This window comes from Molothrus ater, chromosome 5 (genome assembly GCF_012460135.2).
Source record: "Molothrus ater isolate BHLD 08-10-18 breed brown headed cowbird chromosome 5, BPBGC_Mater_1.1, whole genome shotgun sequence".
Classification (NCBI taxonomy): Eukaryota; Metazoa; Chordata; class Aves; order Passeriformes; family Icteridae; genus Molothrus; species Molothrus ater.
This window is the reverse complement of record NC_050482.2, coordinates 31,583,207-31,596,902: the sequence shown is the minus strand read 5'-3', so window position 1 is coordinate 31,596,902 and position 13,696 is coordinate 31,583,207. Positions and strand designations below refer to the sequence as shown.

At 35.6% G+C, this 13,696-nt stretch overlaps 1 protein-coding gene across 5 annotated transcripts in view; it reads right to left on the bottom strand.

Annotated features, from left to right (window-relative positions):
* The window catches only part of SLC16A7 (solute carrier family 16 member 7), an 80,238-nt gene that overhangs the window by 8,809 nt on the left and 57,733 nt on the right, over positions 1–13,696 (bottom strand). For all 5 annotated transcript variants that reach the window (XM_036401261.1, XM_036401262.2, XM_054514971.1 and 2 more), the window contains exons 3-4: positions 3,389–3,532; positions 1,028–1,840 (exon numbers count right to left, since the gene is read on the bottom strand). In XM_036401261.1, the coding sequence (XP_036257154.1) occupies positions 1,028–1,840; positions 3,389–3,532 (957 nt within the window). The remainder of the gene's footprint in view (positions 1–1,027; positions 1,841–3,388; positions 3,533–13,696) is intronic.

The window sequence follows — 13,696 nt, the reverse complement described above, 5'->3', positions numbered from 1 at the left end:
AGAGAAATATGGAATGCTTTTAGACATATTAAAAATTTACTTGTATAAATATTAGTTTGCTGAAGTGAGTTTAACTGTTTTGGCATATTCAGAATTGCACACAACAATGCTATTTTCATAGAAATACTGACAGTAATGTGAAGTATTTTGGTATATATAAATGCTTTTAGGCACACAATCTTGCTGACTTCTGAGGCAGTGCTAATGTGGGTACAGTGCTAATGTTCATTAGGCTGGCAATCTCACTATCTTTATATTTGCATATTGTTGGGCTTATACTGCAACACACACACCAAGATACACACCAATGCTTCTCAATAAAATTAGAGCATCTATTTTTTAATCTCTTATACCATCAGAAATCTCAATAATATAAAGCTTACTATCAGCATTACTGAATACTGAGAAAATAGATAGCAAACAGAAAATACTTTCTGAAAATACTTTCTGAAAATACTGTTCATTTTTGCTGCTAGAAGCCCAAGTGCCATGAATAAAGTCTAGGTGATACACCTAGGCTCCCTTTAAGCTCCCCTTACACCTGAAAAGAGAAGTTGGTGATGCTAACATCTTTCAGTCAGTTCACCCTCTGCATTGCCTTGCCCCATCTATTGGCTATAGAAACAGGCTAAAGGACTGGCTGTGAGCAGAGCTGGGGTGTGAAGTGATGCCAGGCTGCAATGCTCCACAGCACCCTGATGGAATCCCACCATGTGTGCACCCTGCCTAAAACGCTGAGCAGGCCTGTGTTTCTTCTGACACTTTCCTGTTAGTTTTTCCTCTCTGGAAATGCCCACTCTCTCTGTTTAGATAAATTAAAGGTGTTTAAGCAAGTGTAAGTAAGCACTCTTCAGGCTGCCCCTAGGTTGGGGAAAAGTAACTGATGCAGTTATTTTTTACTATCAGGCTGTTACAGTACATTTCTAGTAAAAGGAAAACATTAAGAACAATGTTTATATTAATTCAATGTTACATTGCAAGATTATGCCGTAATGTCTGAAAAAAATGGAAAGAAATAGATTCTTACCTCCTAGAGGAGGGCCTATGAGCACAGGGCAACATTCCACAATGGTGACAAGTCCCACCGCACTGGAAAATCTGGCAGCTCCAACAAGGTCCATCAAGGTCTCAAAAAGAACACTGCTAACCATTCCAAATGCAAACCCAAAAAATACAGCATATATCACCAAGCCAGTGTAATTTTTTGCCAGAGGGCACAAGATATGACAGACTCCGTTGTACAAGACAGCAAAACTAAAAAAATACTGAATCTTTGGCCGGATAAACCTGGAGTTTGCTACAAGTCCCATGGAAGGCCTAGCAAACATGTCTACAAAGGCTAAGATAGACAGCAAAAAAGCAGCAGAATATTCATCAATTCCCTTGTGCTTGGCATAAGGAGCCAAGAATACTATTGGAGCAAAGAAACCAATAAACATAATGACATTTCCTGACAAATATATCAGAAACCCTCTGTGTTTAAAAAGGGACAGATCTAGATACTTATTCATAGTTTGCCAACAAGACTTCTTGTTGTTTTTGTGCAAGGCAGAATCTCCTGTGCCTTTTTCAACATCTTTTTTCACAGGAGGGACTTTTTTTGGTCCAACAGGTCTCATAAGTGACCCAGCCACACAGCAGTTCAAAAGAAGTCCTCCCAGAATAAGAAAGCTTCCTTTCCAGCCAAAAGCATTAAAGAGGAATTGATTGAGAGGTGCCAATGTGCTCAGAAACACTGGACTTCCAGCCATTGCCAATCCATTAGCGATGGGACGCTTCTTATAGAAATACTTGCCAATCATGGTCAAGGCAGGCTGTAAGTTGAATGCTAAACCCAGACCTAAACAACACATAAAAGACAGTATTATTGCAGGTCATGCAGTGAAAATCACATCTCAGCTCTTTCAAGTAATTTTTAAAACGACCAGTATCCAACTCAGTGATTCTCAATATTGAAACCAACTAGCATCAGAAAATGAAATTCAGCCTCACTGATGTCTATGAGTGCTCATACCAAGACTGTGTCATGGTGGCATTTGGTCATCTTCCCCTGCAGTGCTGCACTGAAAGCCAAAACTCCTTTTTGTGTTTCAGCAATGATAGAAACAGGGGAATCACATACAGAAGAATGATGGTATCCGTGCCTTGACTCACCATTTTTTATTTGCTAAACTAAAATACAATTCTCTCCTGGCTCATTTAACAAAACTTATTAAATGTCACCTCAACTACAATGAATGTAGGGTGTATTTAAATGCATAAATCTCCTAATTTCCTATTTCCAACTCTAATTAAGATACAACTTGTCTGCAAAACTGGAGGATAAAATAGCAAATTATTTTCCAGCACATTCAGCTCTCCTTCCCCAGGTCACTATTAAGGAGTTTTAAATGACACATGTGGGAGCAGACCACCCACCCAGAGCAGTCGACTGTATAAACTGAACCCAAAGCTGATCCTCTAGGCCTTCTCTATGTATTAAGACATCTAAGCCATAAACTCTAATATGCCTCTGCTTGATGGTACAGGAGAGAAACTCTCTTTATTCACAGGCCCATTCCCAGACTCTGACATTACTCTTTCAGTAGGCACCATGTTTAGGATGTCAAAAATAAGACTTTTAAGGATTAATCACTAAACAAAAACAGACTCCTTTAGTCCCAACATAAAGGAAGATGAGCCTGAATATACAGGTATTATCTCATTCATTTATTACCTGCAATATTTCACCTCTCCTTTCTTATTCTGAGAAGGGATTTAAAAAACCCCACAACTTTTAATAAGGAGATTCTTTAATTTTCTGGCATTACAATGAGTTTAAGTCATTACTTTAGGTGATATCTAGGCCTGTGATAGATGATTATGAATAATTTTATTTGGTGACTGACCCTGGGGGATTTTAAACAGAAAAATATTGAACTGAAAGTTGTTAGACTTTTCTGTGAGATTATGTGTTTGTAAAAAACCTACAGAAATCTGGTACAAGTTTTCACAATTCTACTAGAATTTGGCTAGCCTCTGCCATCCTGTTTGCAGTGCAACATGACTGAAAGCTAAAACAACAAATGTGAAATTGTACACAAATGACTGTAATAAGTGCTGTCATGAGCCAATCAATTTTTATACCACAATTATATGAAATGTGGAAAAGTACATACATACAGCATTTATTGAATAAATTCATCAGTTGTTTCTGAATTGTCCTAAGAAATAATTTAATATCATGCCAGTTAATTTAAAGGAATAGATGGCTGAAATTAACTGATCTTACTACCTTCTTGGATTGCATCTGTAAACAGAGACTTCTTGATCAGTGAAGCTCATTTGTAGAACAATATTGGAAATAATTTGTTATAACATAAAATAACCTTTTAAACAGGACTCTTACCTCCAACCACACCAATACATATATACAGCTCAAGGACACTATTGCAGAAAGAGGATGCAATCATTCCAAAAGAACAGAGGATACCCCCTGCTATCATCACAGGCCGGCTACCATACTTATTCACCAAAATGCTGCTTATGGGACCTGTTGGTAGAAAGAAAATGCAATTTCAGGTAACAGGTAACTCTATCTTTGTATTTACAACATATTGGAATGCTTTCCTCTTCTATCCCAGAAAATGTTAAACTGTTTCTATACCAATATGTCTTACAAACACTCTGTGAATTTGCAGACACAAGACTGGATGTGGATATACTGCCTCCATGACAATATAAATATTGATTAGTTATGGAGATGGATAAAAAGATTAAAGACATCAGACAAGCAAGAGGGATTGTTACAGTTCACGAACAATCAATACCAAGATCGGTCAATGAAAGTTTTGAAAGTGCAAGGACTGAAGAATTTCAAGTATGAGACAGGTATCAAAACTCCACAGAGCAGGAGGAACCTCCAGGCAAGCAGACTAAAATTACTTAAAACTGCAGCATGTCCTGCACCCCTACTTAGAACCACACATAGGCTGAAAAATACTGTCAAATCAGAACATAAATCTCTGGCCCCTGAGGCTTGCTTTCCCTTGCCTTATCAAGAGAGGAGTGCTAATGCACAGTAAGATAACTATAGACTGTCTGGGAAAATCTAAAATGTGGTTTAGCATAAAAACCCATAAAATTTAAAAATATTGCTCTAGGTCCATTTTTCAGTTTCAACTGCAATTCAGTTTATGGTATAATTACATCCATACTAACCAAACAGCTAGAGTGCAATTTAGCATGACATACATTATATGTTTTTGAACAACCATGGCTAGAATAGATGGTGTGCTACATATCAAGACTAAGAGGTTGTCAAAGCTCTTTAGGTAAACCTGCATAGCATCTGGTTGCACTATATTTGGTCCAAACCATTACAAACAGTCTTGCTTTTGCAATAACAGAAGTTATACAATACAAAATTTTTAAAAAATAAAAGCAAAGAACCCAAAAAACCCAACATCATAGAACGCAATGCATTTCAAACTTAAGACAGAGCAGGTACCTAGTACAAAATGGAATGCCTTGATTTGCATCTGAGTTCACTGCAAGTTATTCACTATACTGGAAACAATTTAAAGTCTGTTTTTATGAAAATCTAAAGGAAAAAATGCCAGAAACTTCATGAAGTGAAAGGCCAAATCAAATGAAATTTAAAAGTGTTCTTTCATAGGCAAAGTTATATTTTAGACTCCAATCTTTGAATTACCTTAAATGCATTAGAGAATTATTATTGATAGGCTGAAAATGTTAATTACTATTTGCATATACACAACAGAAGTCTTAAAAATATGCCAAATGATCAATTTTTACCTTTCTTCCTTATGGAAATAAGCTTCTACAATAGAGTTGCCCTGTGCCTGCCTGTCTTTTCTAATAGCTCATTAATACAGAGATCAACTTGAAATTAACTTGACTGGAAAGCAAAGATTTAAGTGATGTTTGGATCTTAGTTTGTGTATTTATTAAATAGCTTGAGTCCCAGGGAGTCTTAAGCATAACTATTTATTGAAGCCAACAAACATCCACAGCATGGAATGGACAACTAAATAGACAACAGCCCAGGGACTTATTAAAAGACTTATGAAACTCTAAAAGATTTAACTGAGAGCTTATATGACGACATAACTACCATTTCTTTATTTCCATTTGAAGGGAGCCACTAAGCAGAACTGTGACAAGCAAGGCTTTCCCCTTTGAGACCATATGAAGAAAGCAGTTAAACATGGAAGAACATGATTTTAGAGTTATGTTTGGAAAATTAATGGTTGGGCTTCTGTCTGAGTTAGAAAGCAAGCCCTTTTGAAATATGTAAACAATAGAATTTCTCTAAATAAAAAAAAAGACCCTTTCAACTGGAAATCTCTTTTTAACTCAAAGCAAAAAGTTTTATCCCAGTATCAAATAATAGCTATAAGTTTGAAAATAAATAAATCTAAGGCAAGTAAAAAAAAATCTAGTTGTTTGTATTGCTAAACACAGTAACAGTATTCACTTAAGACATAGGAAAACAATTATTTTTAATTAAAAAAAAAAAAAAATTCCCAGTCCTTCTTCCTGTGATGACATGGAAGTATTTACAAAATTGAAAATGAAAAATTTGTTTAGTATTTGCTAACAGACAGTTCCTTACCAGGAACAGGAAAACTGCATCTCTGCTGATCTTCACTGTAGCAGTTAGGCTGGGACTTTAAGTTACAGCTTTCCAGATCAAAGCACGTAATGTTAGCTTCACCTACAAGACCTAATAGCTGAGCTCAAATATGGATTAATTCAGATAGATTGTCTGAGCCTGACTCCATACTTTCAAATGAGATAAATTTGGAATGTATCATGAATTTAAAAACCCTTTAAATATAATACTCCCTTTGAGCTGTTTTCTTTCAGTTAATGATGTGTACTTACCACCACAGCTCCCTTAATTTGAGGTTTTCTTTACGTATATTCCAGTATTTTAATTTAAAATTTGTGCATGTGGGAAATATTAATTTTTGTACAAGCCAAAAAGTTAGTTTAAGCTCCCTAAATTGTCTAGGACACTCTTCCAATGTGATAAGTAGGTTAAACATTTCATTCTGACATCTATGCTTACACTTTTTTATGAAATCTCATAAAATAATGCATTTTCATACCTTAATACCATTTTCATACCTTAACATCATATGTTTCTACATAAATTCCAGCTGTTTTCCTGCCATCATATGTTTTATAGCCTTGTACAAATTTCATGTCACATCTAACATCTTTTACAATTATTTAAGTAATACTCACATGCCAGCATTCCTTGTATATTCTTTCTTTTTAGACAAAGGAAGATTAAGCTGTTTAATTACTATTACACTGCCAAAATCTTGCTATACATTAATATATGTGAATGCACTAAAGGACTGCTGGATCTCTGAATCTACTTTCCCAAAGCCTGAAGTAACTGCATAACAGATGTTAAGTCAGGAGACCCACAAGAATATTTACCCTGGTCTCTCCCTTAACACCCACAAACCATCAGTCACAAAAGATTATATACTCCCTAAAGCAAATTTAAGACCATTATCATAATATGCTAACACTCTCACAGCTGTACTTTTCTTTTATATCTTTTTGTTTCAAGCAAAGGACCAGGCTGTGAGACAGCAACCGGAACCAGCACCACTGAAAAACAGTTTCAGGAAGGGCTGCGCTTTATAAGACAAGAAAAAATAGCTGCTTTTCACATTTTTTGTCATTTTGCCAAGGGAAAAGTGGCAAAAGTCATTTCAGTTGTGTGAGCAGAGATGGGATCATGCATTTTGGAGCTGTTAATGATGTTTCATACAAAATCTCTAATACTGTGACACCTATGCTCTGTTTCACTGGCTCAAAAGAGCATTTACTTGCATTTGTGCACAGAGAAGTTGTGGATGCTAAGAGCACATTTAGATTAGATGTTATGAAGAAAATCTTCCCTGTGAGGGTGGTGAGGTCCTGGATGGGGTTGCCTAGAGAAGCTGTGGCTGCCCCACCCCTAAGTGTTCTAGGCCAGCTTGGATGTGGCTCTGAACAATCTGATCTACTGGCAGGTGTCCTGTCCATGGCAGGGGGTTTGGAGCTAAATCATACCATCAGTCATAGATTGGCCTGGGTTGGAAGGGACTTTAAAGGTCATCTAGTTTCAAACCCTTTAAGGTCATTTGCAAAAAATGTCCCTCCATCCTTCTTGGAGGGTCCCTTCAGGTAGTAGAAGGCCACAATTAGGTTACCCCACAGCCCTCTCTTTTCCAGGCTGAACAATCCCAATCTCAATCTTTCCTCACTGGAGAGATGCTCCATCCCTCTAATAATCTTGGTGGCCTCCTCTGGACTTGATCTATCAGGTCAATCTTCTTTCTGTGCTGGGGGTCTCACAGAGGGATGCAGCACTGCAGCTTGCAGAATATAGGGGCAGTACAGAGCAGAGCAGAGAGGAATCCCCTCCCTTGCCCTGCTGCCCACGCTGCTTGGGATGCAGCCCAGGACACGTTTGGCTCTCTGTGCTGGGAGTGCCCATGGCTGGGTCATGTCCAGCCTCTCCTCCCCCAGCATCCTGAGCCCCTCTCAGCATGGCTGCTCTCCATCTGTCCATCCCCAGCCTGTGCTGATACCAGAATCACCTCCCTGTTCTCCACGTGCCTTAGCAGAGCTTCTAGGAGGAGCTGTTCCATTAGTCCTAGTTTGAGTTCTCACTGCTGTAATACAGTGATATAATTAGAGCGCACTCTGTAATTTCTCTTGCATACTGCCAGTGCATTCATGCTTTCTATTTTGCTACCTCCATTAATTTTAGAATGGAACTAGAGATAAACTTTCCGGACAATAAGGTAATTTTTTAAACATATATTGACAATGTCATTACAGTGTTCATAGTGTCATCAACCCAAAGCAACATGAAATGACTCAGTCTGAACAATATGACATTTATTTAAATGAAGTGAATTTCTGAAAGAAGTTGAAAATAAATGTAGTAATATTTCAAATTACACTAATGCTACATTGTAGATTGCATCCTGTCAAGTGGTTTAAACACATTTTCAGCCATCTGCTCTGCAGAGTCAATGCAGCTGTCTTTCCAATCAAGGTTTATCTTTTATTTCTGTTTCCTACAAGGCTGGAAAAGCCCAAGGAGACCCAAGAATTGATATTAGTATAAACTATTTGCTAAGATCAGTCCAAAATTTTCTCTTTTTTTTTTTTAATATGAAGTCCACTAATGAAAACTCATTCAATCACAAAGGCTTTAAGCAAGTTCTTAGTACTGCTAACGAAATCCTATCTCTGGTACTCAGAGGAAAAGCAACTCAAAATGCTTAAAACCTGTTAATTATCTTGGAAAATACTTTCAAAGTATGCTGTTTTTCTCAAGTAGGTCCAAGACCAAATATTATGCATTCTGTGACAGTTTAATCTCTCATTCAAAAGCCTTTTGCTAAATTATTTAGTATTCTTGGACAGGCTTTGACAGAAGAAAAATAAAAATATTAAAAAGTCATGCAACTATTTTTGCATTATTTTTTATATTTGTATTCTTTATCATGTTTCTGGGAACGGTAACCTGCATTTCTGACATATCCCATGCGTTTGTGTAACAGTAGTGAAGTAAATTAGTTCAAGAATCCTTGGAAAGTTTTCTCTGTAGTTCTCTGTGCATTTGGCAGCATTTTTTTTTTCCATTTCATATAACATTAACAACTGGCTGCACTGATTCCATAAACCTAGATAACACAGTGACCTTGACAGAAAGCAATGAGAGAATATGCTCTTGCAGTAAATACCACCAAATAGAAATGTGCAACAATGAGTTAGGGCTGTTAGACTATGAGATAGGAGAGCTCAGCAGCTAAAAGCTCAGCCTGCCAGGGAGGATGCAGTCAGCTGCTGAACCATCCATCACACTTGGCTCTCCACTTCCCCTGCTCTTAACTACATTCCCTCAGTGTCATTACTCTGAACGCTCACATTCTCACTGGTGTCCTGAAGGAGCCTTGTAGTCCATCAAGCTTTTATCTTTTGATCTCTAATGAGCAATAATTTGACCTTCATCTATTCCTTGGAGGTTTATAAGGAATGCAGTAATTGTGTGTGTGGTAACACACAGGAGCCTGACTGATGGAAGAGTGCTCAACTCTTGCTTCTCCCTCATGGTTCCTCCTCCCAAAAAGGCTACCCCTGCAAGTTTTGAAGTGGAGTGTTGAAGTCAGAAACACATATGTCTGACTGCAAATATAAGCTGCCTTTTCCTGAAATGTTCAGGAAAAACAAAATAAGTGATCAGTGGTGCTAGTACTTGCTCTAAATGTATTGCTTTTATGGAGGCATCACTTGATCTGCTTTGGTATTTGTGCTTTTCTAGTGATACATCAGACATGAATCAAGGGCTTTACATATTTTGATTAAAGCTCTTGTTTGGCTTGCATGTTTTTTTCTTGTTTGTTAGGGAGCAAATGTGTATGGAGTTATGGACCATGTAATTTAGAAAATGTCTTCAAGTTAGCAAATTGCTTTATATCTATGAATTTTAAAAAGCTGGAAAAATGCCCAGTTTTTAATCAAGGAGTAGCCATGCTGATTATTATTTACATGGATACGTATCAATGCTTTATATTAATTATGTTTTGCATGCTCTGCTGCAGAATTTTTTTCATGAAAGGCTAAAACACTTGATCACAATGCAGAAGACTTTAAGATAAATTATGACATTTCTTTTTAAATGAGCAATATGAAACTTCATCATATTTAATAGGAAATTAGTGTAATTCTAAGAGCTACTGAACACTCACCAGATTTCAGAAACATATATGGTCACTGACTAAAAAAGCTCTGGCCCAAAATTAACTGCCAAATTTCATGTTGACACCTTGATCGTGAAAAGAAATAAGATGCAGAAAAATATTTCAGCATTCTTTAAATGGTTTCCTGTTACCTTCAGTATCACTGAGTAGAGTGAAGCCCATGCATAGATATTTTCAAAAACTAGTCTTTCAACTTAGAAAAAGGTAATAAACAATAAAGAAGAAAGGAGGGAACAAGCTAACGATGAGATGGAACACAAGCACCCATAAGAGAGTTGTATTTAAACAGAGACCCTGTAACACCAAGCACATTATTTTTCCAAAAACAGCCTGCATCCCTCTGTAAAGGGAAATAGCATCAGTGCATGATATGTGCATTGCAAGTAATCTTCTCAGCAAAGTGTTCATTTCTTCACAGAAAACCAAAGCAACCAGCATGTAAATTGAGAATGTAGTGTATCAACATGAACATTAGAAAATTCAGTGGCAAATAATGAGGTACTGGGAAAAATTAATGAAAGTTTTCTGCAGAAGAAAAGACAATGAATTTTAAAGCTAAGTATTTAACAGCAATTAAGTCCTCAGGATATCATAGGCTTGCATAAATCTAAATTTAAAACCACTTTTCTGACTCAAAAACTGTGTTGAGGATTTCACTTAAATAATATTACTGTTAAATGTACAATGAACCTGTGCCATTAAAAGCTACTTGTTCTTGATGAAAAACCAATGAAAAACCAAACAAGGATTTATTCACTATTCTATTATATCCCCTGGAAATACAGTAAAGATAATAATACTAATATATAAATATTAGTAAATATAACTATCTACAGCAGTATACACTATACAAGATAATAATAAATTTCCATTTCTTTCAGGGATTCATTTGAAATTTCATGAGACAGAACTCAAATGTTCTCATGAAAATGTGTAGTGGGTTTTTTTTTAAGAGGTATCATCTTTGGAGTGTTATCCTGTCTCTGTACTTGGTTGAAATGACAGGCTAAGTTCAACTTGGTAATATCTGTGTTTGAGCATGTGAACTGAAAGTATCCCATTTCTGAATATTTAAAATAAATCCTAATAGGTTTAATTTGAGGGCACAAGGGGAAATTAGTACTACTCAGAAACTAGAGGTTTATTTATAGCGAAGCAGAATTTCTATCTAATAGTTTTTCTGTCTAAAAAATAATCTTATCAAAAAACTGCTATGCCCAGACATGGAGACTACATACTCACACAAACACAAAACAAAAAAAAAACAGTGCTTTCTCTCATGTGATTGATGGACTCAATGATAAAAACGGATTGTTTTTTCCAGAGATAATAGAAGGTACTTATCCCATTTATAAGTATTTTTCACCTGAAACATTCTGAACTCACTCTTCACTTTCAAAGAACTCAAAAATTTCTAATTGAAGACTCAGTGTTTAGTACTTTTTGCCTTTCCAAAGCAGATTACATTTTTTAGCTATCAAACTTGTCTTTACAGCTTACTAACTGTGAACCAGATTGCCAAACAAGTTCTGTATATTCTGCTGTTCCAAAGGGGGGGGGTGATTTTCTGGAGATATAAATCTAGAAAAAAAAAGACAGAGGTTACACTATACCACTGTAAAAATTAGAATTATAGCAAATTGGAAAAAAGAGGTATGTAGTTAATCTAAGAGATAACTGTTGGGAACTAAAAAAGAGCCAAGCCCCCCACCCCCTAAAAAAAAAAAAGCAAAAAACCAAAAAAACCAAACTGAAAAGTTCATGCAAATATTTACTTTATTTCTTCATACAGATTTTTCGTAAACCATGTTGTTGGATTGTTACAAAGGCTTTCCTTTTTCTCTTTCTTTCTTCCTTCCTCTTTGAGGAATGGCTGCCTTTTCTAAAAATCTGTGGGTATGCACATGTGAACACAATAATTGTACATGTACATTACTCACCACCTTCTATTTATTATTCCCTATTATCATTCATTATTTTTATAACCCCTAAAAAATCCCTGGCTACTTTTCCTGGAAGCAGAATAATACTTTGTCAATTCTGCCCAGCAGAATTTTAGAGAGCAAAAAGTCATAACAATTACAATAGCCCAGGCTATTGAGTAGTTCTTGGGAATGTATTCTCTCCAACTCAAACCAATAAATTTTTCAGATAATGCATTTACACTGAAAGATCCAGCCAACTTCAGTTAAGATTAATATTGTCATTTGGATTTCTCTGTCTTCTACAAATTGCCCATCATATTAAAGTTCATACAATATCTCATTCTCATCTTGCACCCCATCCTACAGTTTATTTGTTTTCTTCCAAAATAATATTATAACTAACTCAACTTAGAAATTATTCCTTATATACTGTTGCAGGCAATAATATGTAATTTCAGAGAAAGCACAAGACACTTGCTTCCTCTCAGTTGCTCCTTTATCACATTCCTTTCTGCTCTCAGTTTTGCACCGTATAATTAAACTTCAAATTGAAAATACTGAATTTATTACCTATGATGTGTCTCTGGACCTCTTAGTGTGAATTATGGATTATAAGTGGATCATTAAATCTCATCTACATACTTAGAATAGATGTGATGAGAAGTACAAATCTGGATGTATGTATTTATAACTTGGAAGTGTCCACAGAAGTCATCATATTTAGGTCATTGTCAATAACATTGTAAGATTTTTTCCAAATACACTTAAAACATTAGTATCATCAGGCTTAAACTCTATTTTATAGGAAAAAAACCCCAAAACCTAAAGCATTATCATTTTAATTACAGTTTTTTTACTAATATCCAGGAAAATGCATATGGTGTCTTTCAGTGCTAACATTTAGAAGACTAAGTGTGTCAGTTTCCCAAACTCCTTTAAAAACCATAAATTAGACCATAAATTAAACCATAATTTCTAAATAATTTGATACAATAATAAAATATTATATTTTGTAATAAAATAAATATTTAATTATACATCTTCCCAGCGTGCTGAGGGAATGGGAACATGGAGGGAAAAGGGAAGAGTGAGAGGAAGAGAAAGGACAAATGAAACAGAAGGGAGAGGGGAATTTATCTGTGTTTTAAAGATACCATATGAAATGGGAACTAAGCATTCTCATTAGTTTTTGGCACCTATTAAGAGTGTAAGTGGAGACAGTGGTAGTGTATTAATGGGATCATACTAGTTCCCCACTATTTTTCAAAATACATTCAGTTGCCAATTAAAACTGAGACTCTCTGCGAAGCTTCATTTGCTTTGGTTTTTTTCACTGTTTTCGGACAGTGAAAAAATAGCACGTGCTTATATTGAGAAAAATCTGTTAAATTATAGAATTATATATAAAGTAAAAAACACTGACTATTCGTCCTCCTGGTCAAAAGGACTAAAAGCAATATAAACTGTTAAATGCCTAGAAACATGAAGAAAAAAAGATCAAAATTAGTTATTAGCCCAAAGTTATCAAAATATTATTATTAGCCAAAAGTTATCATAATAACAAATAACTCTTGATCAGAAACAGTAACAAGATTTACGTGATGTGATGTTTTTAATTTTTTTAATGCATGTTCATTTCAACTGTGCTCAAATTAGTAGCCTTTATTAAACCCTAAAAGAAGTGGAAACTTTGAGGACAACTCAGTCAACACATATAAAATTCTGAAATTGTCCCAGCCCAACCACTCTATGAGCCTATGATTTCCAATTTGGTTAAATTTGAGACAACCTATATTTAACTGCTTTCTAAAAATAATATTGAGTAAAATATTTACTGAATAATCAAAAATTTAAGAGTGGTTTCTAATATCTTATAATTCTATTTTCCTTGCATCTCTCTAGCCTTTTATGGACAAATACATGTCTCAGAATAACTCTGTGCAATGAAGTTGATGGAGAAATTAGATAAATTTCTTAAATCTTTAC